This window comes from Lissotriton helveticus, chromosome 1_1 (assembly GCF_964261635.1).
Source record: "Lissotriton helveticus chromosome 1_1, aLisHel1.1, whole genome shotgun sequence".
Taxonomy (NCBI): Eukaryota; Metazoa; Chordata; class Amphibia; order Caudata; family Salamandridae; genus Lissotriton; species Lissotriton helveticus.
Genome location: NC_136057.1, coordinates 1,689,249,835 through 1,689,277,662, shown reverse-complemented (window position 1 = coordinate 1,689,277,662; position 27,828 = coordinate 1,689,249,835). Strand labels below are relative to the sequence as shown.

Sequence of the window (27,828 nt, the reverse complement as noted above, 5' to 3'; positions counted from 1 at the left end):
CACATTTTTTATAACAGTTCGGGCGTCAGCCGAGCGCTGAGGTCACATCCAAATGAATCTTGAGCATGAATCCACTGCGACCATGATGTATTTATAGTTGCCATCCCTTTGTGAGTGACAGCAGTGGTCCAGGTAAACACATGCTAATGGATTATCTGAAATTAAAAGGGGCGTCTTTGCAGGACGTTTCACTGTAGAAACTTTCATTTTCTGGCAGATTTCACATTCCAAAACCTAGTTTCTGGTCTGTTTCCTCATGCGTGGCCACTAGTATCTTTGCTTTAATAATGACACTGTGGCGGAAACACCTGTGTGTGCAGAGGCAAGCCCTTTGTGTGCTGCTAAGATTAGTCCTAACCTGTGTTCCATGTTTGGGATTACTCTATACCCCACTCCAGGGATTCGAGCAAACAGAACATTATTTGCATCAGTTCTATATGAGTACTTGAGTGGAAAGCCTTTAGGAAGTGTTTTACCACTGTCTTTCATTGAAACAGTGACAGCTTACATTATTTCGCTGTCTATTTTTGTTTTTGAACGAGTGATTGCAGCTACGGAAGCCGTTTGCACAGCTGCCTTCGTGGTTTCATCAGCCAATGAGTTCCCTTCAACGTGAACGCCATCACGCTGATGACTCAGTGTATGGATCACGTGCGTCTTTTGTAGTTCTTTCTGTAAAATAACTACTTGTTCCCAAAGCATTTTATGCTTGATTGTGCCACCTTTTGCGTCTTTGAAACCATTTTGAACCCAGTTCTGAAAATATTCATTGTAAGACTGGACGCAGTAATACGAATCGCACACTATTAGTGTTAGGAATTCGCGATCGGTATTTTCAAGCGCCATCTTGAAAGCCTGTAGTTCAGCTCGCTGAGCTGTAAGTCTCCGAGAGATTACGTTTTTGGTCTGAATTTACCCTCGCCCCAGCGACCATTAACAATCACGCATGCAGCACTATAAGCTTGTTTTCCCCCAATTGCGGGTTGTGCTGATCCTTCTGTATAAATTATACATCCGTAATGTTCTAGAGGTAGAATTTCAGTGGGCAGAGGACATTCTTGTTCGTATTGGAGAAATTCTTGAGTCTTCAAGTAGGGGGTCAAAAACGTATTCCACGGCTGTTGCAGCAAGAGAATTAACCCATTGTATCCATCTTGGATGTAAAGCTTTTGCATTTGGATTGCTTGCCTTTGTCACTGCCTCTAAGGCAGGTACAGGAGTAACGTCTTTTATGCGTTTACCCTGTGCGAGTGCTCTCTCTTGCTACTGCAGTTTGAACCGCTGTCAGAATTCTTTCTGTTGAAGTGAATTTCATTTCAGCTTGTGTGTACAAATGTGATTTGTAATCTATTGGTACCTTTTCACCTTCATTAAAGGTTAGCTATGTGAATCTGCATCTCTCTAGGATGATTCGGATTACAAGGTTTGGTTCATTTACTCATATCTGTAAATGTGTTGTTGCTACCATGTCTGTTTGCACTGAACGCAAAATTTCTGTGTGTTTTTAAGTCCAATTAGTCGGTTTGAAATCAGGTTTGAATAATTCGTAGAGAGGTTTAACCCTTTCTGCGTAGTTTAAAATGTAAGTTCTTCCGAAATTCAGGAATCCTAGAACTGACTAAGTTTTTCAGCGTTTTTGGAGGTTGGAGCAGCGCACATTTCTCTAAAAAGTTCGCTGCCAGGCTTTTGCCTTCACTTGAAAGTTCGTATCCTAAGAATAGGACGTTGAGGTGGGCAATCCTTGATTTTTTTAAAATTGAATTTGTACCCTTCAGAGGCGAAGCCAAGTATTATGGTGTTCACCCTGGTCAAGTGCCTGTCCAAGTCATCATCTGTAAGATAGATGTCATCGGCATAAGATAATGCTTCATCATCATATGTTTGCAGGAACTCTGTTACTCTGGCTGAAAATAACCCAGGACTGTTCTTGAATCCCTGTGGGAGACGACAGAAGTGATGCTGTGTCCCCATAATTGAGAAAGCGGTCAAGTACCTGCCTTCAGGTGCGATATTTTGACAGAAGATACCGTTTGAAATATCTAATGTAGTTTTATAGTTTTTTGCGCACAATGTTATTCATCAGTGCTGCACTGTGTGCATTTTGTACTGCAAATGTTTTGCAACAAGAATTTAAATGTCTGTAGTCCAGAACTAGACAATATATATATTGTCTGGTTTGGAGACAGGAAACAAAGGATTGTTCATTGACAAGGTACATGTTTCAATCACCCCTTGGTATATAGTTGATCTAGCATCTCCCTCACCTGCTTTTTAGATTCTTGTTTAACCGGATACTGCTTCTGAGCAGTTGGTTGATTTTTTTAACTGAATCTTATGGTGAGGAGAATCCTCATCCCATCCCACATGATTTTTGTATAATGTTGTTGCCTGGGCCACAGCCCATTTTCTGGCATAGGTGCATTTTTTTATGAATAGGAATATGATTTCAGAAGGCTGGCATAATGATCTCTTCGCCATGTGGGCACGTCCTGTCAAATTCAGGTGGCCAGTCTTTTTCAGCCAGAAGAATGTCATAACCCTTAGATAGTTTTTTCCCTAAAGAGTGCTTTTATTTTCCTAGTTATATCCCCCTGTATTCGGAGTGTTACTTCATATAACTTATGTGGTACACTAACCCTGGTATCTGCAATTCCAGATGATCCTTCAGGATCTTGCGAGCTATGGTAACCTCTGCTGCGCTGTCCAGCATTGTCTGGGCCCACTCCCCGTTCTTGAGCTGTGTCCTCAAGATCTTCGGCATGTCTGATTTTAAGACTTGCTACCTTCTTTTTGGTAAACTGAGTTTTCTTATTTTTCGTAACGTGTTGATCGTCCTTGGACTTCACGCGTTCTTCTTTGTGTTCTGATTGTTCTCTTCTTTTGGATTTCTGCGAGAAGTCTGAAAGGTACGAGAGGAACGTGTATCAGTATCTTGATATCTATTAGGTTTTCTTAAATTATCCCTGTTTCTCAGGTTATACCTTTTTTCAGAGGGCTCCAATCCTCTCGAGTGAGAACGCTTCTCTTTAGGAAGTGTCTGTCTAGTATTTTCCCACTTCTTTTTAGGAATAGTGAGTGTGTTTTTGATAAAAACGTTTTTAGGATTTTCTGTCAGTTCGGGCTTTACTGGTTTCCCTTCCAAACTATCTCTACCTAGTTCTTCATAGGATTTTTCTATTATTCTGGCCAGTTCATATGTTTGCTCAGTTACATCAAGTTCTTTTAGCTTTTGGCGGATTGCCACGGATGCTGCTTCACCTTTAATATTTGCTAATATTATAGCTGAGACCTGTTTGAAATCTTTCAGTAACTTCATACCGAGATTTAAAGCAGGTTCTGCCCCGTATTCATTTTGAATCTGTTTCAGGACGTCTGGTACTACCGCCATGGACGGAACACCATGTGTTTTTGTGTAGATTGCAGCAAAGACTGTACCCTAAGTGTCACAGTCCTCCAGGTGTGGTGCGATCCCCATTGGTAAACAGATTGTTAGAATCCTGTGTTTCTCATGAGGTGTACTATCGGGAAATACTGCCTCGATCTGAGTAATTTGTTCCCTTTTTGTGGGTAATTTACCAATGACTGATTGTATGGTCTGTGGTGTAAATTTGTTTGTGTTCCCTTGATGAAGGGTTAGTTGTGGAATTCTGATAGCAGGTTGGACTGTTAGTGTCCGCATGACATATTGTACCAATTGTCTATGTATTTTAGTTAATTGTTTTAGCTGAGCTAACAGTTCTGGACCTGTCATTTGTTCAATGGCAGGATGTGGTGTATAGCTTGCTAGTACCGGCCATGTTGCTCCTGGTCTACCGCGTGGACCGAGCCTGGTAATGTGATTTTGATGATGTAGTGCGCCTTTAAACCAGAGCTGATGCTCTTGGTAAGTTAGTGGAATTTCAATATCCTCGAAAGGAACGTATTCCGCTGGATGTTACTCTATTTTATAGAAGTGGAACACGTGTGTTGTTTTATTTGCCAGTGGAAAGATAATCCATGAATAGAATACCTCTGTCTGCCGATATTCATGTGCCTCTATGACAAATATAACCCTACCACCTCTCGGTGATAGGCCATTTTCTATAAGCTTTATAGCTATTGTTTTCCTTACATTTTCCGGGATGATTATAGCATCCGGGTCATTTTGTTGGAAACCTTTAATGTCTAAGCCCGGATGGGTTGCATTTACTGCAGTTCCACTGCCCCCGGGATTATCTTCGTCGGACATTTTGATAAAAGTTTTGCAGAGCAAGTTTCAAGGAAAAATAAAGATACGGTGCACAATATTTTGAAACACTTTATCCTTCAACGTTGAACAAGACCAAAGCTAATACATAGGATTTTCGTCCTACTAAGTTATGGTGGATATTTTATTCTTTAACCCACTACAGACGTCTATTGGAGTATTTTACGGGATAAAGGGGTCTCTGTGAAAAGCACAACTGAGTTATTCTAGTATGTAGCGTTAAATTAGTGCCTTACCAAACGTTGGGCGCTGTGTAGTGTAGTTCCTATATTCCCAATAGGCTCTGCGCATTGGAATAATATATCCTATAGATGTGACGTAGGATTTATGTCTACTAGGTCGCTATCGAATATATTAGACTTAATTGTGAGTGTCAGCTAGCTCAGAGGTCACTAGAAACTTTATCGAATTCACAAGAAGGGATTTAGTTTCTGACAATCGCATAAACATGACAACTTTGTTTCCCCAAGATAAAACTGATCTTCAGAGTCGTGGAAACAATAGATAGATATTTTACTCAGTCATTCGTGCATGCTTCGTTTCTCCAGAGGTGCAGAGAAATAGATAGACAGGCGTTTTGAATAAAATAATATTTATTTAACAGTTTTCTTTCTCATGCAGAAGAAATGAACTGCTACAATCGTAATACTGGTTGCAAAGTATAATGCGTACAGTAAAAAGAGTATTATAAAATACTGTAAAAGCATTGTATGGTTCCTAGACCATAGATAAATGCATACATAAATAACAAAGGCTAAAAAGTACTCAACTGGTGCTTCTAAAATACGCCTACCCCGTTGTGCCTAACCTAAGTCTAGTACGAGGGAAGAAGTAAGTGAGGAGTAGCATAAATGTAGTATTCTTTGCCAAGAATCTATCCAAGATTTCTCTGAGGGTCTAATCCGCTCCGTACCTTGGTTTATAGAATGAAGGAGGTCAGTCTCAGGACTCGATTTCCCAACAACCCGCAAGGGTAGCTTGGAAACACTGGAGCTGGATTTCTCGGCAAGAGAAAAGACAGCGTCTCTCTCGGTGCGTCTGCTGGAGGGTCAGCTTCCTTCGGCACTTGCTGTAGCAGGTTGCGTCATGCAGGTAGATAGTCGAACTGCTCCAAACCACTCTTTTTGCTATGGCAAGCGTGGGCATATTTATACCTTGAAGGTGCCGAGTTTGACGTAAAGGTGGACATAATAACGTCATCAAAGAGTCTCAGGTCTTTGAAAACTCCATGAGTTCTTGGACAAGTCAGTATTCAGGCAAGAGGAAGGGGAAGTCCCTAGCTGCTGAAGCAGAGTTTTCCAAGACATCGTTGTGGATTTTTGGAACTATTGGAAGTAGCCCTTCTGTATTTGGACTGCATGAGCTATGTCTAAATATGGTTATGATTTCTATGCCTATATAAGGATATGGTGATTTATACCTATATAAGGGCATGAATCTGGAAAAATACACTAGGGTCTTAAAATGCTATGCAACACTGCTTTGGTATCTATTCAAAGGTAAGGAATGTGCGCCTAGAAGTCTCTATCAGAAGAACAAGTTACGTACCTTCGGTAGCCATCTTTCTAGAAGAGACTCGGTCTAGCCGCAGATTTCTCTCCGACTCTCCCATCCTTATTGTCGTACCTTCGGTAGCCATCTTTCTAGAAGAGACTCGGTCTAGCCGCAGATTTCTCTCCGACTCTCCCATCCTTATTGTTTTGTCGTCCAACTCATCCTTTAGTAAGATCCTAAGTCTAGGAATCAGCACACTGTCTACCAATTTGCTTTTGGGTGTCGGTGTTTGGGGATGCGGGCAGTCTCGAGAGCAACTGACATCAGCAAGCGGTAGTGGCACCTCTATAGGCTCAACACATTTCCGGAGAAGAGAGGCATCCATGCAGAAACGTAAGGCACCACCTTCCAGCACTCAGAAATGCTATTGGGAAAGGTTTCTTATCCAGTCAGACACCTAGGGAATATTCTAAAGATGATTAATCTGAAGCTAGAAGGACGCTCTACCGGAAAGAGCATTGAAAGGTACGTAACTTGTGTTCTTTATTTAAGTTATCCAAGTGTGTTATTTTGTATCCTATATAGCAAACATAAAATGTTGCAAAAAAGTAGTATTTTTTTAAAACTCCGCTTTATTGACAAAACACAGTGCTTTATTATACATTTCAAGCAATTTGTCATACAGTGAAAATCGTTTAGCATATTATTTTTATTTCTACATTTTTTTCATGGCGTGAACTTGACCCATTACTAATTATGAAAACCCATGTTCATTATATGAACTTTCTCATACTTGCTGTGTAATTTCTATACTTTCTGGGTCAAATTTACAAAGAATTCCTGCAACTCAACGCAGCAATGAAAATTGCTGCGCTGTATTGCGTTAAAGGGAGAGAGCAGAAAAGTGCCAAATCTACTAAGATACAGCTGTGTTTTTCTCTCCCTGCACTGATGCACTTTAGGCTTTCTTATGCCAATACACATGGCCTTACACAATAGTACGAGGGTGTGTGATGACAAGCATAGGTTTTGAATTGGAATGGGACCCTCCAGGTACAAAATGCTAAGCTTTGACATATTTTAACACTTTCATAACTTTGTACGTGTGCTGTACAGTACAGCATGCATGCAGATCTAGGAATTGTTTTAGAAAAGAGAACTGTTCTCTAACTTTACGCCTGCCTTGAGCAGGTGTATATTTCTAGGCACAAATCAATGTTTGCTATGGTTAGTAGATAGATTTGCATCAAAACCCTTGGGTAATTGCACTGGAGCAGCCATGTACCGCCCCTTGCGTGCCCCTCAAAGCAAAGTTGCTCTACGTAGTGCACAGTGCTACTTTATTTTGTTTTAGTTCTACTTTCCAGTGCCTAACCTGTTTTGTGCTAGAAAGTAAATCCCAAAATCAACAGTTGGTTCTGAGAATTCATCAGTTGGTTCAAAGTGTTGATTAATTTGGCCCTTGGTGTTTCCAGTTTTTTCTTAATTGAAGAGACTAGAGTGGTACCTTTCTCTGGTAGGAACAAGGTTGGAGCTAATAGCCATTCAAATGTTACAACTTTTCAACTTAAAGAACTGTTGGGTCATTCTGTATTCACGCTGTGTTCTGTGGTGTACGCAGCGATTTTGATGTGGACCTTATTTATTTAAATTTACTGTCTCCCATACTTCGTTCGCAGTCATGGCAGTGAAGTGCCCCGGTGGGAGCATGGTTTGTACACCATCTTCTAGTCTCCCAATGTGCGAGATCGAGGGGCCCAGGCTTTAGTCTTTACTCTCACTATTCATCCCTTAAGGTTATTTGTACCCTTCGCCTCCAGAATATCACAGCCAACATATTGTTAAAGAAATATTACATTCTAGGTATAGTTTACCAAAATATCGTCTCACTGGAGTTAGTTAATAATGAAAACTCTACACCTACTGACACAGTATTTTGGTAACTATTTAAGACACAATGTTTGATATTTTTGATAATGATTTTTTGACATCCTAGTTAAAGCTGAGCAAAGGCGTAGTGGCCTACTACAATTCAGCATGTAGCGCAGATTTTGGAAAAGTTGTCTGGTCAGAAAATTACAGCCTACCCAAAGGATTAACTGTCTTTTACACACTGGGTCGAAATAGTTACAACATAGTTTTTCATCTGTAAACCACATAGACACCAACACACATTGCCCATCCATGATGAAGGCAAGCCAACCAATTTATGGGGACTATCAGTCTTTATCTGGGGAATGACCGTGGACATCCTACTCCCACAGGTGTAGAAACAAAGGTCTGTGGCCCTCAACTGTAACGCCACTGCCACCACCTCCACTCAGAACATACTCTGGGTTGAAGAGGCAGTCCACTGGATTGCTGAGTACACATGGAGCTACTCATGGATGGAAAACGGCAACAAAAAAGATGGTGCTCTTCCAATGGGTTTACGTGATTGTCGAATTCATTCGAGGAAAACAAAGGACTAGTAAGAAAAAATCGACACAGCAGGAATGCATATCTTTTCTGAGCTGTTTAATGGACTTTCATCCAAGAGCCTTTATTTCTAAAATTGAAAGTTATTTGAGGGGGTAGGGGAAAGAGAGGTTGGGTGACAGGTATATGGTTCTTTGGGGAGTGCTGTGGGCAGCCAGATATCTGGAATGGTCTTTTGGGATGGAGTTATTTAAAAAAGAATAAAAAAATAAAAAACAGGTGCATTTTAATATTGTCTTTGCTGCACAAATGCGGCAATAAGTGCAATTGTCGCACAATTTCCATTTTTATGCTCAACATTTTAAGTCAATGTTGCAATATCTTTGGCCGTCTGGTATGGCAAGCATTAAATTGTGGGCGACCTCTCAAGTAGTCACTATCGGGGAATTAGAAGTTTTATTTTGTACGTAATTTATGTGAATACATTAGGTTCATGACAGTGTTATTGTCTTATATCATAATGCATGTCACTGGGAATGTCTTTGAGGGAATTTGCAGTGTCTTGTGTAAGTTCCTGAGCAGTGCATTGGGGGAAGTGGGAGCCCAATTCGCAAACTAGGCATTTGACTATGTTCTGGATTTTGAAGTTTGACTAAAGAACTCTTTCTGCAGAGTTTTTTTGAGAGTTAGGGAATTTGAAGACTTTGCTTTTGTATTACTTTGATTGGTAATTGATGTTAATTGACCATCATAGTTTCTCTTAAGTTTATTTGTGTTACAAATGGGCATACATCAATGTTCACTTGTTTCTGCTGCGTTGGTTAACAGCCCAAAGTACACAATTTTTACATCTCACCTTACTTTTACTCGAACAAAAGAATTTTCTATTCTCTACATTGCCAATATGTAAATTACAAAACTCTTCATTTCATAGTGTGATGAGAGGTAAGTGATGTAAAAACAGGGGGCGTGGCTTGGCTGCCGATGAAAATGGACGGGTGAGCGCTGAGCTCCGAGGCAGCCTCCCCTATTAATCCTGATAGAGCGCATCCTGACGACCCTTGGACCCTGAAATTGCCCGCATCTCCTCCCGCACACAGAGTGGCCTGATCGGTGGTGAGGGGGTCGACCCTGCGGCCGTGTGGAGCCGCACCGCGCCTGGGATCTTGTGGGCGGCGCCGGCCATTTTCAGCGGCCTAGGTGATCGGCCGCATCCCCGGCCTCGATTACACAGGAGGCCGGCCTGCGGTGGGGGGCCGGCCGGCCGCCAGCTCACGGGTAGGTCGGAGCCCCGGATTTGCGGGCTCTCGGCGGCAGCGGAACCTGGGCTGCCTTGCAGCGGTGCACTGGAGGGGCTAATCTGGTGACGCCCGAAGGTGAGGAGGCCGGACACACTCTACGGCCCCGAGGGCCTGCCGCGCACCAGACGTGGAGCGCGGGATCGGGGGGAACCCGGTCCTGCACGGCCTACCCGGGGAGTGTTCGACCAGTACTGCAGGCTTGCTGCTTGCCGCCGGAGTGCCCTGCTGACGCCGGGAGGCCTGGCGGGCCGGTGCTGTGGACCCCCGAGGTGGCCCGGTCTCTTGGGACCCTGCTGACCGCTGTGGACGTGGGGAGCTGGGTCCCGGCCTGATAACCTACAGACGCGGCGGGGCCCGCTTCCCAGAATCGGTTCTCGCCAGGTGTGCTTCTCCCTGGCCCCCTCGTGGTTGGGGTCTTGGATCTCTGCCTCTGACGCCATACTGTGGTGACCGCATTGACTGTCGCTCCTGGACTCGGAGGGGCGGCTCGCCCGAGAGGGCCCCTCGTGGCTGGTGTCCTGGGCTGCGGAGCATGTTGGCCTAGCGCTGGCAGGGGGCTGCTGGCCTTGGGGGCCCGCGGAGCCGGCACGTGTGTAACGGGAGGAGTGTCCCCTGGACTTGCGGCCTTGTGGGCTGGACAACCGGCGCAGCGTGCACCCTCGACGGATATACCTGGGGGACGACGTCACTCCTGATATTGGGGAGAGACGAAACTGGTTGCCTCCTTGGGGAAGCGCCTAAAACCTACCCCAGACGCTACTGGGGGAGTGGCGGAAAACCAGGACTCCACTCCGGACACTGGATCGGCGACGGGCCTGCCGCAGGGCCAACTGGAGCAGATCCTGAAGGCCATCGCCGACACCAGGGAGGCCTTGCACCATGACATCGGCCAGGTGTCCACGAGTCTGGGCCTATTACGTGCGGACCACGGCAAGTTGGCAGATCGGGTCAAGCAGGCTGAGATCCGGGTGGATGCCCTGGAACCCGCGGCTAAGGCAACGGAGGCCTTGATGGGGGAGCTGCAACAGAGGGTGCAACTGCTGGAGCAGAGAGCAGAGGATGCCGAAGGACGCAACCGCCGCAACAACATACGCGTGGTGGGCCTGCCTGAAAAGATTGAAGGGACAGACATGCTGGGCTATCTGGAGTCCTGGCTGCGAGACGTGGTAGTACTGGAGGGCTTGTCGCCGTTCTACACTCTGGAACGTGCTCACCGGGTGCCGGCTCGGCCCCTGGCCGAGGGTCGGCCTCCTCGCCCGGTGGTGGCGCGCTTGCTGCACTACAGGGATCGTGATCTCATCCTGCAAAAGGCGCGAGCACTGGGGCCCTATAAGGTGGACAACGCCCAGGTTTCCATATATCCGGACTATTCCTTGGAAGTTCAGAGGCAGCGATCAACTTTTCTGGCGGTCAAGAAGGCTCTTCGGGAGGAGGGTATCCGCTACTCTCTCTTGTTCCCAGCCCGCATGCGGATCATGATGGATGGCCAATCTTCCTTCTACGATTCTCCAGACGACGTATGGGATTGGCTGGAGTTGTACAGGACCGGCGCGGATGCACATCGGACGTCTGGGGAACGGCGAAGGGCGACGCCGAGACCTAGGCGAAACAGGAGGCCCAAGAGACGACCGCCGAACGCTCGGACACCCTCTGTCAAACAGACTGAGCTGGAACGCAGGGATGCCCTCCGGGCGGTCTCTACCATTTCCAAGACGGTGGGATCGACAAATGCAGTGGAGTCGGGTTCCCGAGGGGGCACCGACGAGGTGGCATCGGAGGAGTCAGAGGCTGGTGGCCCCGAACTGCCCCATGTCACTCCTGGAACTGCTGATGATTTGCTGGACGAATGATCTTAATGGCCCCCCCCCGAAGTGGTATTGTATAAGCTGCTGTGTTCCTGATCTGGGTTTGGGGAGGAGGCATGTCACCCGGGTGGGCGAAGAGCTGGTGTTGGGCGGCTACCTTCTGCAGTAGCTCCTGCCATGAATAGGGAGGGGATGCGGGGCGCGATGGGGAGAGCTGATTGGGAGATAAATGTTGCTTACAGTCCGTTGGAAATAGCGACAGGCCACCCTCCCTATCTCACACCTATTGTGGGACTCTGGTAGTTACCAGGGACTGTTCTTTTTGGGATTTAAGCATTTGGATGGGTTTCTACTGTTTGGGACCTATTCTGGGGGTGGGTGGGATGTGGGACTGTTGGGTGGCATCAGGGTTCTGGTTATGGGGGGTTGTCAGTGTGCACACGATTCTTTTTTCTTTCTATGGAACTGTACTTGTTACTGTGAATGGGGACCTTACCTGAGCTGAAGTGTGTGACCTGGAATGTGAGGGGACTGAATTCCATGCTGAAACGTCATAAAGTACATGCCTATCTTGTTCGCAGGGGGGTTCAGGTTGCCTTCTTGCAGGAAACCCACATTGACCAAACTGAGGGACGGGCTCTACCGCGCAGATGGCGGGGACAAATGTTTTACACAAACTTCTCGGCCTTTGCAAGGGGGGTTTTGATTTGGGTACGGGCGGGGATTCCCTTCCAACCTTTGGTAACAGTGGTCGACCCTGAGGGGAGGTTTGTGGCTGTACAGGGCCGCCTAGATGGGAGGGATGTGACGCTTTGCAGCCTCTACGCCCCGAATGTGGAACAACCTGCCTTCTTTGCACGATTGTCTGGGAAACTGGCTACTGTCCTGGCCGCACGGTCCTGCTCGGGGGGGATTTTAACTCTGTACTGGATGTAGACTTAGATAGATCTCACCCACCACTGGCGCAGGCGACAGTTCACAGACTAGCGAAGAGCAGGAGAGAGTGGCAAAGTAGCTGGGGCCTGGTCGATGCATGGCGGACACAACACCCCGCAGAGAGGGATTTCTCCTTTTACTCCCCCCCACACGATCTGCATGTTCGCCTTGACAGCATTCTCTGCTCACCGGACGCTCAAAGCCTGGTCCGCCACAGCGAATACTTGGCCAGGACAATATCCGACCATAACCCTTGCTTAGTAATGGTCCAATGGATGAGGCGACGCCAAGCTATCCCGACGTGGCGGTTAAACCCATTGGCATTGGAGGACCCGGCATTTAAGGCCGATGTGCGCATTGGGGTGGAAGGCTATTTCGATGCAAATGTGGGCACGGCTTCCAGTAGGGCGCTGGAATGGGACGCCTTTAAGGCGGTGATTCGGGGCGTCTGTATCTCAGCTACCGCGGGGGTCCGTAAGACCATCCTACAGGATGTTGAGCGAAGCGAGGGCCACTTGTGCGAAGAGGAACGGCGCGGCCACGCGACTCCTGCGGCTCACGGAGCGGTTTCGGCCGCACGGGAGGAAGTGGCGTCGGCAATGGAAAAGCTGCGCTGCTTTGACTATAAGGAGTTTCTTGTTCGAGCTCACGCTGAGCGTGACAAGGTGGGCTCATTGCTGGCGTGGTTGGCCAGCCCCGGGACCCGTGGCACTCCGATAGTGGCGCTGGCCACCCCGGAGGGACGCATGGTTTATACGCAATCGGAAATCAACGACCAGTTCCTCACGTATTATGCGCACCTTTATAGGAACAGGATGCCGGATGCCCCGGTGGAGCTGGAGGAGTTCCTGTTGGCGGCGCAGCTGCCCCGGCTCGACCCGGAGCATGCGAACCACCTGGGCGGGGACATCTCTGAGGGAGAGATCAGAGTGGCCATCAGACACATGGCCCGCCGCAAGACCCCTGGCACAGATGGGCTGCCGATTGAATTCTATGCAGCCTACGCGGATGTACTGGTTCCGCAATTGTAGGCGGTTTATCGAGAGGCCTGGGACACCGGGATCTTACCGGCGTCTACTCGCGAGGCTTTGGTGATACCATTACTGATCCTGAGCAAGGTCCTTGCGACGCGGCTTCTGGCCCACATGCGCACCTTGGTACACTGCGACCAAGCGGGCTTTATTCCCCAGCGCACCACCGCCACCTGTGTGCACCGGCTGCTCCGGGTCATGGGGGGCGATGCCGCTGCTCGCCCGGGTGCCGCTGTCCTCTCGATTTATAAAAAGAAAAATGCTGGCCCTGCGATTTTTAATAGCTATATTTTGAGCAACAAACCAAATCCTTATTATGATTTGTATGGTCAAATTTATTTAAACCATTTACTTTTTCATATAAATCTCATTAAGTTAAAGCATTGATTGCATGAGAAAAAAACACTACGTACATACAATTTATACAAAAACATTTGACAAAGAATTTTAACAAAAATACATAAATACATATGACAAAATGACATCCAATCATTTAGTGTACATAAATATACAAATACGGTCATACGAGAAGCATCAGTCGTTATGTAGTATTAAGCAATGAAGCTATTTGCAGTAAGGAAAAGAAAACAAAATGAATTGTAACAAATACAAATTTTCAATTGTCTGATAAATAAACTTGAATTCTTTCTGCTATTGCCAATTCCTTTCTGCTATTGCCGACGTGCAATCTCACTCATTTTCTTTGTACATAATTTTCAGAAGAATAATACGAGAAAGCCCTGATGAGAACTTGCCAAATGCCAGAGCGAGTTCGAAACGCGTGACACTTACGATCTTCCGAGAGGTGACTTTCTGCTGCACGCCTCGTTAGTGGCTGGTATTCGCAGACACTGGAAGAGTGGGCTCGCCGAACCGCCGACTTCGGAGTGCTGTCAATATGTGGTCATGGCTGCTGGCACTTACAAGGCCATCACCTGCCTTTACCGGAGGTTGTCGACTGCCACTCTGCGGCCCCTAGAGGAGCTGCGAACCAAGTGGGAAGGGGATATTGGGCGACCAATCCCTGAGTCGACATGGCCGCAGCTATTGCGACGGGCATGGAAGGGTACTAGGAATGCCAGGTTTCAGCTGATTCAGTTTTTCACCCTACACCGAGCATACCTAACACCAATTAAGATTTCGCAATATTTCGAAGGTGCATCATCGCTCTATCCTAGATCACCATGCACTGGAAATCTAGCCAGGGACCCAGCTACTTGCGTTGGAAGACCACTTTGGAGCGATGGGCAAAAGCGGAGAGTGCTTTGCGGCTGCGACAGGCCAGGAGCCTAGATAGTGACAGGGCTTTGGAGGTGGCTAGAGCGTGGGAGGCCCTGGTTGTTGCACTCCAGCAGCCTGAGGGCGAATTGAGCGTAAACGAGGGGGGATGCCACGGTAGGGGCACTGCTTTAAGGGGTACCTCACTTCCAGCGAGGCACACACTACTTACAAGTAACGATAGAGGTTCTGAGAGTTCAGATTCCCCATTGATAAGCGCTACTTACTTGTTACTACGGTTCCTACCAAGGAAATGACTATGTTAATACCTGACTGATTGAAGGAGAAGACTACGGCACACTGGCTAGGGGGGTGGGACACGGGGTGGGATCGGTTTGGGGGAATGTTCTATACAAAAGGTGTCTTGTCGGAATTGTAATGTTATCCTGACTTATTGGCTAATACCTTATTGCTTTCTCCTTTGTACTGTGCTTTTCCGAACTTGAATGCCAATAAAAATTGTTTTTACAAAAAAAAAAGTGATGTAAAAACATATCAGTTTCTCTGTTCTTCAAAGGGTTGTTCTTTACCATTCCTTATGTAAATTGTGTCCTAGCAACTCAGAATAGCAACTCAGACTATTGTGGCGTGGCTTTGTTGAGTTTACACAAACAGTGAAAGAGCAGTGCAGGCAAAATTATTTCAAATTTGTATCTGTTTTTTTAAATGATAAATATAAAAGGTGATAAATACCTTGTCACAGCTACTACTATGTCTGTTGCCCCGTGATACACATGCAGTGCCTTACTCCATTTTTCATGGATTGCGCAAGGTTTTAGAGTTTTCTTATTGTATTATGTTGGTTTGGACGGTCTGTGTTTTTGGGTTAGTGAAGCAGTGACAGATTGGCCTTGTAGGTTGTAACTAAAGTAATGTGTGTATGTTTCGCCAGCAAAAGAAAACAATACTTTGCCAAGGAACAACACTTGGCTGAAATACCTGAAGGGAAAATAGACCGTAAAAGTAAATTTTGAATCACTCAAGCAAACTATCTCCTGGCTATTAAGCTCACCTCTTTCATAACACCTTCGCCGCTCTGCACATTCCCCTGCTGTGCTGGGGGTATGGTGGATTCAGTGCATTCATGACGAGCTGGGCTCGTCATGAGCGTGTGAGCGCCCTGCTTCATGACGAGCCCAGCTCGTCATGAGCGTCGAAGGGGTTAATTAAGAAAACACCACCTGGTTTTCATTGGGTGACAGACTTTGGTGGGTTGCAGTTGTTTCCTGCAGCATTTAGGGTGTGTATCTTGTGTGTTTCTCATTTAAACATTTTGTATGGCAAACATTTATGGTTGGAATTTTCTTTTGAAGACACCATTATTGGTGGTAGGAAGTACTGAATCCTTCGATTGTACTGATCTAATGAATATGAAGATAGAAGACCACTTTTTGGATATTCCCTCAATAGTCCATGAGCCTAGTACTCTTCTGCATCAAGCTTCTTGCTTTGAATACCATATTGTTGACATCTGTCTTGTTTTTCCATTTCCCATCCTTACAGGGGTAATCGCGATGGCTTGATCAGAGCCTCCAGTAGCCGACAAAGCAGCACAGACAGTGAAATGAAGTCGCTGGATCCACGGCCATGGAGCAGTACAGACTCGGATGGCTCCATCCGTAGTATGCGCCCGCCAGTCACCAAAGCCAGCAGCTTCAGTGGGATTTCCATCCTTACACGTGGTGACAGCATTGGCAGCGTCAAGGGGACCACATGCAGGACCAACAGGCCAGGTACTAACTAACTTAGGCATGGCTAATTGCTTTCAGCTTGAAGCTCAATTTCTCTTCTGGTGTTTTAATTGGTGAAGTCAACTTTGGGATGATAACCAAATCAGTGATGGACTTTGCCCATGGTATGGTTCATGGTGAGTGGCTGGGAGCTGATAAGCTGGAAGAGGCCAGGTGCAAGAGTTGAGATTCATAGGTGCGCATCAGAGGTGTAGCTGCTTCACTGCACAATTATTTAAGTTTAGCTATTCATTGACACAGCCCAATAGTGTTTTGTCTGAATTGAGTAATTCTCTGATGCTGCAGGTCATGAATCCGGCTGATGCTGACAGAGAAAACTACTTAGTACAGTTTTCCCTTGGTAATGGTAATGGTTTTTTTTTGCAGGACCTGGCGTGCAGCACCTGGGCAAAATATTAGGTTTGAGCTTGCTTTGCACTTTTGTCTTTGACAGAAAAGTGTGATACAAGAAGGGGGTTAGGTTAGTTGTAGAGACTGAACTTTTTGTGCTGTGTGCTGGATAAGGCCAGAGGACCTCAAAAAAGAATTTTGGGTTCTTTGTAAGAGGCCGACCTGTGTAAAACCGCAAAAAAGATTTAGGTCTTATTGCTGATACTGTAGAATTTCATAAAAAGGATGGCATAAGCAAGGATTGACCTTTCATTGACTAAACAGATGCCATGCTAAAAGGAGTGCAAAAAGAACAATTGATGGACAGAATGCAGAACAATGTTATACATTCACCCCAGTACAGAGATCTGGGCCTAAATCCATAGTTTTGTTGCTCACCATGCCATTCCAGTTTGAACCCAACCATATGCAAATTAGTCTTGACCCTGCACCCAATGGGAACAGTCCAGCCAAACTGCCAGGCCTTCCCTGGACTGGAAACAAGCATCTTAGGACCGGTTTCGGGCTTTCAGCCCTCCTCAACCAGGATAGCTTGACTCCAGTGGCATGGAGATCACAGGACTCATGTCTGAGCATACCCGTCCCACTTGGGGTGACAAATACAAAAAGAACAATTGATGGACAGAATGCAGAACAATGTCATATATTCACCCCAGTACAGAGATCTGGGCCTAAATCCATTGTCTTTTTGCTCGCCATGCTAAAAGGAGTGGCATGCATTTCCTTTTTGGCAACTGGGCTGCCTACTGCAATTTCCCAGAGGGAGGTTGAGCTTTCATTGCAGAGACTGAGCTGTGTAAGGTAAGGTTTGCTCCAGCAAAACTTTGAAGATTCTTCACATAGACTGAAGGCTTATGGCCAAGGTGACATCAAGAATAACTAAGATTTATTTTGCAGAAGCTGAGCTGGAAAAGCTAAGGTTCCACTGGATTTTTTTGGGGAAACTGGGAGTATTTTCACTCATTGGCAAGTCAGAATGTTGTCCATGACACAAGTTTAATTCTGCTCCAATGTCTCCCAGGCCTGTCGTTGGTGGCCCCTGATGTTTGCAACCAGGTCTCCTCCTCCTCCCAGTCTCTCCGAAGCCTCATGCCTTGCACTGCCCAGCAACATCCACTCCAGCCTGCTCCCCAGCAACAGGCACTGGGCAACCACATGCTGTCACAGGTGAGTCATCACATAAATGTTTAGCTGCAATACCAAGCTGTTCTTAAATCCATGCAGACTTGAAAGCAGGATTCAAAAGTGTCATTTCTAGGATAATGTCTGTAGGCGGTTGAAATGCTTGGGGAATGCAGTTCTGCCAGTGCTGCTTCTCTTTGATCTTGTGACTGAACTGGTTTCATCTAAACATAACAAGGGACTCCTCACTGTTGGAGGCAATTTACTAAACAGCTTCCTCTCTGCTGTCTTTGTGGAGATTTGTGTGCCACTAGGATGTCTATAAATAATTTCTCTTACCATATTAAGTAAAGTCCTCACTAGGCCTTAATAGTATTTTTCTTTGATAAGGCCTAGACATTGATGCAGAAAAGAGGGAGAGACTGTCTCAAATGCCCTGATGGGGAATGTACCTGTCTAAATATTTACATGCACCTCACAGATAGTCTAGCCCTTGTATTAGTGAAAAACCTAATTTAACAACCTTCATTTGCTTTGGCCACTTAAAGTTTTGCTTCAGTTGGATACTTCTGATTCCTCACCTTTAGAATATCCCCAGGCATTAGATCGGATCTGGAAGATATTTCAGCATAGCCACTGTATATCAGTAGATGATGGTGTGCTCTCCACCCCAGAATCATTGACGTCCATTCTATTCTTTCTGCACTTTCATATGTGAATCTGGAGCTAGCTGTTACTTTTTCTTTTCTAGTCAATTGACAAGCTTTTTTCTTTTCCGGATTGCTATCCAGTGTTCGAGGGAACATGTCCCTTCTTAAAACCACAAGATGTAATCCGTGTAGTGACTATCGCAAACAATTTCTGTGACATCCACACAAAGTTGTTGTTTGGGCCACTACTCCAAGTTGTATGAGGTATGTGCTCTGATGTGCCTCAATGCAATCCTGTAACTTGAAGCCAATCTTTCCCTCACCGAGCATCACAGGAAGTTGCATAATGGTAGCTGTAGTAGAGGATCCAGACCCGCAACAGATGGTTGTTGGGGTCAAAGTCTTTGGGTAAGTCAAAATCCCAAAACAAGCACAAGGAGTACATGCTGGTCTCATCCCAGCCTCGCCATTCTCCATCTGAGAAGTCATGAGGACGTCAAGGTGCTCTGTGATTTTGCTCCCGGTCCCCCTCTGAGGAGCTTATTTCCTAAGCTGATTTTGATGCACCCAAGTTCCTGTGTCCATTGGCAACACCAAAACGAATCTAATTGTGGCATTTAAGGAGGTGAAGCACCACATTTCTGGCACCCTAGTGGGTCCCACGGGTGCGCCTTTGGGCTTCGTGGATCCACAGAGGACTCTGTGCTTATAGTTGAGGGGGACTGTACTCGTCGCCTTCTGTGCCTCCTGCACCCGCTTGGGGGTCAGCTCCGATGCCGGAACAGAGTTAAAGCCTGGCACCAAGAGCCATACCTGTTCCTGCCACATTGACACTGGAGGAGGACATCGATCCTATTCTGTCCGACTCCAAACTGTCCTTCTCATCCTCGTCTAGCACAATTCCAATGTGCCTGGGCCCCATGCACTCTGACTTTGATAACATAGTGCCTTTCCCTAGGAGCTACCAGGGCAGTCTTCCAACAACTATTTGGATTGGACTCTGGCCGAAATCTGCCAGCTTTTGGTGAAGATGCTAATGGTGGGGAGGAATTCTCCGCACAATACGATGGCAATTTCTTTATGGACCTACAAGAGGCCAGTGGGATGGGCACTTCCCTTACACAGGATTGGGTTCTCGTTCTGGCCCTTCCATGGTAGATTTTACTTTGTTCGCCATAGCCGTTAGACGGATGGCTGAAGTTTTAATTTGCAGCTACCTTTAGTAAGGTAAAAACTCATGTCCTCACGAAAGCGTTACAACCCCGACATTCCGCATTAGAACCCCAACTGCCATTCAACGAGGTCTGACCAACACCCTGGTAGGCACTTGCTCCTTGCCCACCTGTAAATAAACCATCAGCACATCATTGTAGACCTGCTCTGGGTGACCCTGCTTTCCGAACTTAGCACCCTTCTCCTGAGAGCCTGCCAGTAACAGCCTTCACCAGTAGGGTCAATCCCCAATTCAATTCTCACTACTTCCTCCCTGGGCTCAGTCAAAAAGAGTTGAGGTGTTAGGGAAAGAGGATATTTTCTTATGCTATCCTCGTCTGCAGGTCAGTCAGCACCAGACATTTTTTGAGTGGGTTCTCCCATGCATTATGGATCTTGTTGCTGAGATCGTACCAGCAGTCCTGGAAGAATTTTGCATCAGTTTATCACAGACAACTCAAAATGGCCAAATACCTCATCTGGTGAGGCCTAGACACAACTGACTATTTAGGCAGAGAACTAGTGTGGTCCTCTAGCTGCAGTCGTGGATGAGATCCATGCGCTCATCCACGTTCAGGAGTCACTCATTCATATACCTTTTGACCGGTCTTTCCTCTTTGGTGAAAAGGCAGTTTCAGCCCAGGAGTGCTTCAAGGAGTATAGCTACTGTGAGCCCCTTTGGTCTTTCCACACCTGCAAGTCAGTATCACAATTTCTTAGCCCCTTTCAAGGCATCACTAGAGGTTTCACCTTCAGGCAGCGTCAAGGCTGACCACCCCAACCACAAGGTCTATGTAGGTGATCAAGCAAACCATTCTAGGGCCACAGGGACAGCAAACCTCCTGAGGCTCCAGCCACTCCAGTAGCAGCCCCCAAGGCACATTAGTTTGCCCGTTGCTGCACACGACTACCCACGGGAGGCAGGATCAGTCATTTTCTTCATGGGTGACAAGCCAGAACATCTGGCAGACGGGCTCTGTAGATAGTCCAACGAGGCTATGCCTTACCATCCGTTTACGCCTCTGCATCTTCCACCCACACCTGAGTGGCTTTAGGAAGAAAGTTAGTCCATTTTGCTGCTGAAATTTCAGTATCTTTTGCAGAAGGACGCAATAGAGAGGGTCCCAGCCTCGGAGATCAGAGCTAGATGGTACCCCCCCTTTTTACTTGCACCAAAGAAGGGCAGAGACCTTTGTCATGTTTTAGATCTTCATCTTTAACAATTTCTTCCTGTGGAATGGCAAATTCAAGATGCTCATTTTAGCCCAAGTTCTATCCACCCTATATCCAGGAGACTGGGTGGTGGCACTGGACTTACAGGATGCCTATTTCCGTATACCCGTCCTGCAGGACCACAGGAATTACCTGCAGTTCAAGGTGCGCTACAATCCTTTTCAGTGTGCCGTGCTCCCTTTTGGCCTCTCTTGGACACCTTGTGTGTTCATGAGGGTGATGGGTGTTGTCTCAGTGCACTTCAGAATGGTGAGAGTATCAGTCTTCCCCTACATCAGTGACTGGCTGTTGAAGGTGGACTGGCCACAGTATGTTGTGGACCACCTCTAGATGATGGTGAACCATCATACAGCACTGGGGTTCATTATCAATGGGCCAAAGTCCCCGCTGGTGCCTTCGTAAAAGCTCCCTTTCATTAGAGCTATCCTGGATTCATTGCGTTTACGTGGCTTCCCTCGGAATGAACTAGTCCAGGAGAATTCCACCAACCCGCTAGACACTTGCGCTCCTCTTCAATCACTCACCCCCACCCCCCACACACACACACACCTGCAACCGCAGCAGGGCCGCTCCTTCTCCTACATCACAGCCAAGACCTGGAATGACCTCCCCCTTCAGCTCCGTATGACCCCTAGCTGGCAGACTTCAGAAAGAGACTCAAAATACCCATAGGGTTGACAGTGTTGTGCTTTACAAATGCTGGTTGATTGATTGACAATTCGGGCTGTGATCCCAGTATTTCAGCCTCGATCCTGGGTCTCAGTGAGGATGGCTCTGAGGCTTATTTTCCTATTGGCCTCCTGCATCCTGGCTGTCAGCCATGCCAGATAGCACATGAAGGCTCTGCAGTGGGATCTAAAGTCTCAGTGGGCTCAGCACCAAGGAAATATGTTAGAATCTATAAGGATTTCAGATGAGACTTCAAACGATTTGTAGTGGTGACTAATTGACTGCAGTTGGACCAGTGGCAGACCCCCTATCCCAACCCCACCGAGATCTAGTGGTGGTGACAGATGTATTACTGCTGGGCTGGGGAGGTCATCTGGGTTAAGTGGAAATAAAGACACTTTGCAGATGGTAACCAGCCTCCACATAAGCTGGAGTTGTGGGCTATTTACTTGGCGTTGAAAGCCTTCCTGCCATGAATCAAGAACAGACTGGTTCAGATGATTCTCATGGACAACACTACTGCCTTGTGCTATTGCAACAAACAGGAGTGATTGTTCAGTGCCAACTGGCTCTGTGCCTCTGGGTTGGCTGAATCGTTAGGGCATCTCCCTTATAGTATTCCATCTGGCTGGATTTTTAAACTCCAGGGCCATCTAACTCAGCCTTTGACATCTAGGGGATCATAAATAGCAGTGACTCCGGGAGGTGGCGCAGGGCATCTTCCAGCAATGGGGAGAAACCTTGCTCTTACTCTTCGCCACCGCCGGGAACACCGTGTTAACATGTTTGTATCTTAGAGTTCCCAAGAAGGCTCTCTTTCAGAAACTCTTCTCTGAGAAACTCCTTCTACCTAGAGTGGAGCACGATGCTCCTGGATGCCTTCCCACAGCTACCTCTCCTGACCCCAGTTCTGAAGATCAGGAACAACTGGGTCCAAGTCATCCTATTGACTCTGGGTTGACTCAGGAGACTGTGGTACCCAGAACATCTGGGCATGAACATCTGTTCTCTGATCAGGCTGCTGCTTCTGAAGAATCTTCTGTAACCAGCAGGGCAGGTTCCTGCGCCTCTGCCTGCCCATCTACAGCTACATGTGTGGAGGTTGAACAGTCCAATTGATCTAACACCTGAAGTAGTAAATGTTATTCTGGCATCTAGGTATTCCTCTACAAAGTCTGTTTGTCTGCCAAGTTTGTAGCTTGGTGTGGCACGAACCCAGTGCAGGCAAATCTGTTGGATGCGTTTCTCTTTGCTTTGTCTTTGGCCCAGGAAGGACTTGCATTGGGCACTATTAAAGGTTATCTCTTGGCCCTGTATGTTTACCTGGCTAACCGTCCTTTTTCAAAATACCTGCTGTGATGCGTTTTCTCAAAGGTTTGGTCCACTTGTTTCCTCCTAAACCCTTCGCGATGCCAAAGTAATGCCCTATGCATACCCCTTTAGAGCTATTGCACAGCTGTCTCCTACCTCACCTGACATTGAAACCGGTCTTTCTTGTTGCAGTCATATCAGCTCGTCGCATGAGTGAGCTTCAAGCTTGGTCTGTCCAGCCACCCTACACCATCTTTCTGGGAAAAACTGGTGGTGCGGTCTAGTGTAGTGTAGTTCCTATATTCCCCGTAGGCTCTGCGCATTGGAATAATATATCCTATAGATGTGACGTAGGACTTATGTCTACTAGGTCTCTATCAAAATATATTAGAATTAATTGTGAGTACCTGCTAGCTCAGAGGTCACTAGAAACTTTCTCGAATTCACAAGAAGGGATTTAGTTTCTGACAACCGCATAAACAGGACATCTTTGTTTCCCAAGATGAAACTGATCTTCAGAGTTGTGGAAACAATAGATAGATATTTTATTCAGTCAATCGTGCATGCTTCGTTTCACCAGAGGTGCAGAGAGATAGACGGGCTTTTTCAATAAAAGGTTTTATTGAACAGTCTTCTTTCTCAAGCATAAGAAATGAACTGCTACAATCGTATAACTGGTTGCAAAATATAATGCATACAGTAAAAAGAGTAGAATAGAATAATACTGTAAGAGCATTGTATGGTTCCTAAACCATAGATAAATACATATATAAATAACAGAGGCTAAAAAGTACTCAACTGGTGCTTCAAAAATATGCCTACCCTGATGTACCTAACCTAAGCTTAGTACGAGAGAAGAAGTAAGTGAGGTGTAGCATAAATTTTGTATTCCTTTGCCAAGAATCTATCCAAGATTTCTCTTAGGGTCTAATCAGCTCCGTACCTTGGTTTAGAATGAAGGTCAATCTCAGGACTCGATTTCCCAACAACCTGCAAGGGTAGCTTGGAAACACTGGAGCTGGATTTCTCAGCAGGAGAAAAGACAGCGTCTCTCTGTGTCTGCTGGACGGTCGGCTTCCTTCGGCACGTGCTGTAGCAGGATGCGTCGGGCAAGTAGATAGTCGAACTGCTCTAAACCACCGTGTGTTTGCTATGGCAAGTGTGGGCATATTTATACCTTGCAGGTGCCGAGTTTGACATAAAGGTGGACATAATAACGTCATCAAAGAGTCTCAGTTCTTTGAAAACTCCATGAGTTCTTGGACAAGTCAGTATTCGAGCAAGGGGAATTCCCTAGCTGCTGAAGCAGAGTTTTCCAAGAAATCGTTGTGGATTTTCGGAACTAGTGGAAGTAGCCCTGCCGTATTTGGACTGTATGAGCTATGTCTAAATATGGTTATGATTTCTATGCCTATATAAGGATATGGTGATTTATACCTATATAAGGGCTTGTATCGGGAAATTTACCATAGGGTCCTAAAATACTATACAACACCCACTCCCCGTTACCATGTTCAACTAAGTTTATGCACTAAAACATATAGCATGTGTTTACAATCCCACCCAAAAATACATATAAAATGCATTTGAAATGGTTGCACACGAAAAATGAGCATTTGTACTGAACGCATTTAAAAGCAATGATTTCACTGTAAGCTTATAATATGATATTGGAAATACTAACTGAATGAATCATGAAATTACATTTATGAAATGGCTCTTAGTTTCAGAAATAAAATCGAGACCATCCCATAGCAGAATATACAAGTTGTTTTGGTTTGTTGATTAGGTTAATATTGTTTCTAGGAAGTATTCAAAGAATTCTTGTTCTCTAAGAATAGCTCTAATTTAGGAAGATTGCTTTGTGCCAAAGTTCATTGTGTTTTGGAAAATAGTTCCAAACTTAGAAGCTTATGTTTTGAAAAAAGTGAAGGTCGAATTTCAGAGATGCAAGAACGCTGTGTGCTAACTTCAAAAGTTATTCTCTGTATCTGAAAGAGACACGTTAGTGATAGATTCCTTACCTTAGAATATCCCCAGGCGTCAGACTGGATTCGGAATTTTTTTTGCGTAGAAGTACCCTTGCGGGTTGGTAGGCGTCGTCTGCGGCTCCGCGTCCGTCGTGGGCGCCATGATGACGTCGTCGGAGCACTTAGACGCCGCCTCCGCGTGCTGACGTCAGTTCTTCTTTCATCCAAGAGGTATGAGCAATACGGCAAGAAGGTATTCTCCTCCCTCAGTTTGGGACTGCGGTCTTCCAACACCGCATGCCTCTTGGGCCGCTACACCCACTCCTTGTGGGACACGGTCGCGGACGTGCTGCCAGAATGACCGTTGGAGGTACGGGCTAAACTCGGCCAAGCCCTTGTGGAGGTGGAGGAGATGCGGCACGGTATTCAATTCGGTGTGGACTAGATACCACCGATTCACTAGGCAGAGCGATTGCAACGACGGTGGCAATTCGTCGCCACGCCTGGTTGAGATCCGCCAACTTCTGGGCTGATGTCCAGAATACACTGATGGACATGCCGTTTGATGGCCGTCACCTTTGTGGCGACAAGGCAGACCATGCCATTTAGCGCTTTAAGCACTCCAGGGCTATGGCCAAGTCCTTGGGCCTCTCGGCCCCGCGCCAGCAATCGGCTGCCTTTCACTCCTTTCGTGGCCACGGAAGGGGTGTTCCCACACGTGCTGCCAGCCACGTGCCGCAAGGTAATACCCAACGCGGTGGCGGCCGTGGAAACCACTGTGGCGGCGGTCGGGGACAACGGCGAGGGCAGTCCACACCTTTCCCCGCAGCATCCGCCTCAAAACCCTCCTAGTCCGTGCTTTCAGGCCCATGTGACGCCAGTGGGGGGCAGGGTTAGCCATCACCTCCTCCACTGGCGCTCTGTCACGTCGGACAGATGGGTGCTGCAGATCGTCCGAAGGGGCTACTCCCTCCCCTTCGAGGCGACTCCTCCAGCCATGCCACCGCAGACCCACCGTGTATCGGGGGCCATTTGCGACTTCTGCAGGAGGAAGTTACGGCCCTCTTGGCCAAGGGGGCCATTGAGCGCGTTCCTGGGCCAGAAGTAGGCTGTGGTTGCTACTCCCACTACTTACTGGTACCCAAGAAGGGCAAAGGGTGCCTGCACCCTATCTTGGACCTAAGGAATGTCAACGGCTTCCTCCGGAAGGAGAAGTTCAAAATGCTGACACTGGCTCAGGTCTTAGCTGCCCTGGACCCAGGAGACTGGATGGTAGCGTTGGACTTGCAGGACGCTTATTTCCACATCCCCATCCTGTGTCACCGGCGCTATCTGCGGTTCACGGTTGGCCACGAGCACTTTCAGTATACCGTGCTCCCCTTCGGCCTTACCAGCGCCCCAAGGGTGTTCACAAAGGTGATGGCGGTGGTCGCAGCTCATCTGCGCAGGTGTGGGGTTTCAGTCTTCCCCCTACCTCGACGACTGGTTGTTGAAGGCGGGCTCGCCCCAAACAGTCGCCAGCCACCTCCAGACTACGGCAGACCTCCTGCACCAGCTGGGGTTCACCCTCAATGTGCCGAAGTCACACCTGTGCCCCTCTCAGAAGCTCCTCTTCATCAGAGCGGTTCTGGACTCGGCGCAGTTTCAGGTTTATCCTCCAGAACAGCGGGTCTGGGATATTCAGGCTCTGATTCCACTCTTTCAGCCTTTATCCCGGGTCTCGGTCAGGTTGACGCTGCGGCTTCTGGGGCTGACGGCCTCCTGCATCCTACTGGTGCATCACGCCAGGCGCCGGATGCGGGCTCTGCAGTGGGACCTGAAGTTTCAGTGGGCCCAGCATCAGGGCAACCCGCCCGACCACGTCCTAATCTCGGAGGGCACTGCGAGACAGCTGCAGTGGTGGCTCACGGACCGCGATTGGGTCAGCGGCAGATCCCTCTCCCTTCCCCAACCGGAGCACGTGGTTGTGACGGACGCGTCCCTCCAGGGCTGGGGAGGCCACATGGGAGAGGCGAAGATCAGAGGCCTCTGGTCTCCGGCGGAAGTCCGGCTCCACATCAACCTTTTGGAGTTGCGGGCGATTCGTCTAGCACTGAAAGCATTCCTCCCCTCTGTCCGGGGGAGTGTAGTGCAGGTGTTCATGGACAACACCACTGCCATGTGGTACTGCAACAAACAGGGCGGGGTGGGGTCGTGGACCCTTTGTCAGGAGGCTCTGCGCCTCTGGCAGTGGCTGGAACGCCAGGGCGTGACCCTGATGGCTCAACACCTGGCTGGTTCTCTGAACGCCAGGGCGGATGAGCTCAGCCGTCTGCAGTGGGACCTGAAGTTTCAGTGGGCCCAGCATCAGGGCAACCCGCCCGACCACGTCCTAATCTCGGAGGGCACTGCGAGACAGCTGCAGTGGTGGCTCACGGACCGCGATTGGGTCAGCGGCAGATCCCTCTCCCTTCCCCAACCGGAGCACGTGGTTGTGACGGACGCGTCCCTCCAGGGCTGGGGAGGCCACATGGGAGAGGCGAAGATCAGAGGCCTCTGGTCTCCGGCGGAAGTCCGGCTCCACATCAACCTTTTGGAGTTGCGGGCGATTCGTCTAGCACTGAAAGCATTCCTCCCCTCTGTCCGGGGGAGTGTAGTGCAGGTGTTCATGGACAACACCACTGCCATGTGGTACTGCAACAAACAGGGCGGGGTGGGGTCGTGGACCCTTTGTCAGGAGGCTCTGCGCCTCTGGCAGTGGCTGGAACGCCAGGGCGTGACCCTGATGGCTCAACACCTGGCTGGTTCTCTGAACGCCAGGGCGGATGAGCTCAGCCGTCGGTGCATGATGGATCACGGATGGCGTCTGAACTCGAACGTGGCGCAAGGCCTCTTTCAGCAGTGGGGAGAGCCTTGGTTAGATCTATTCGCCACCGAAGAGAACTCGCAATGTCATCTGTTCTGCGCGTTGGAATTTCCAAGGTGGCACTCGCTCGGAGACGCTTTTTGTCGCGAGTGGAGTTGCGGTCTGT

At 47.6% G+C, this 27,828-nt stretch overlaps 1 protein-coding gene across 4 annotated transcripts in view; it reads left to right on the top strand.

Moving 5' to 3' along the window:
* The window catches only part of R3HDM2 (R3H domain containing 2), a 906,692-nt gene that overhangs the window by 539,215 nt on the left and 339,649 nt on the right, over window positions 1-27,828 (top strand). For all 4 annotated transcript variants that reach the window (XM_078688982.1, XM_078688980.1, XM_078688983.1 and 1 more), the window contains 2 exons: window positions 16,013-16,242; window positions 17,672-17,817. In XM_078688982.1, the coding sequence (XP_078545108.1) occupies window positions 16,013-16,242; window positions 17,672-17,817 (376 nt within the window). The remainder of the gene's footprint in view (window positions 1-16,012; window positions 16,243-17,671; window positions 17,818-27,828) is intronic.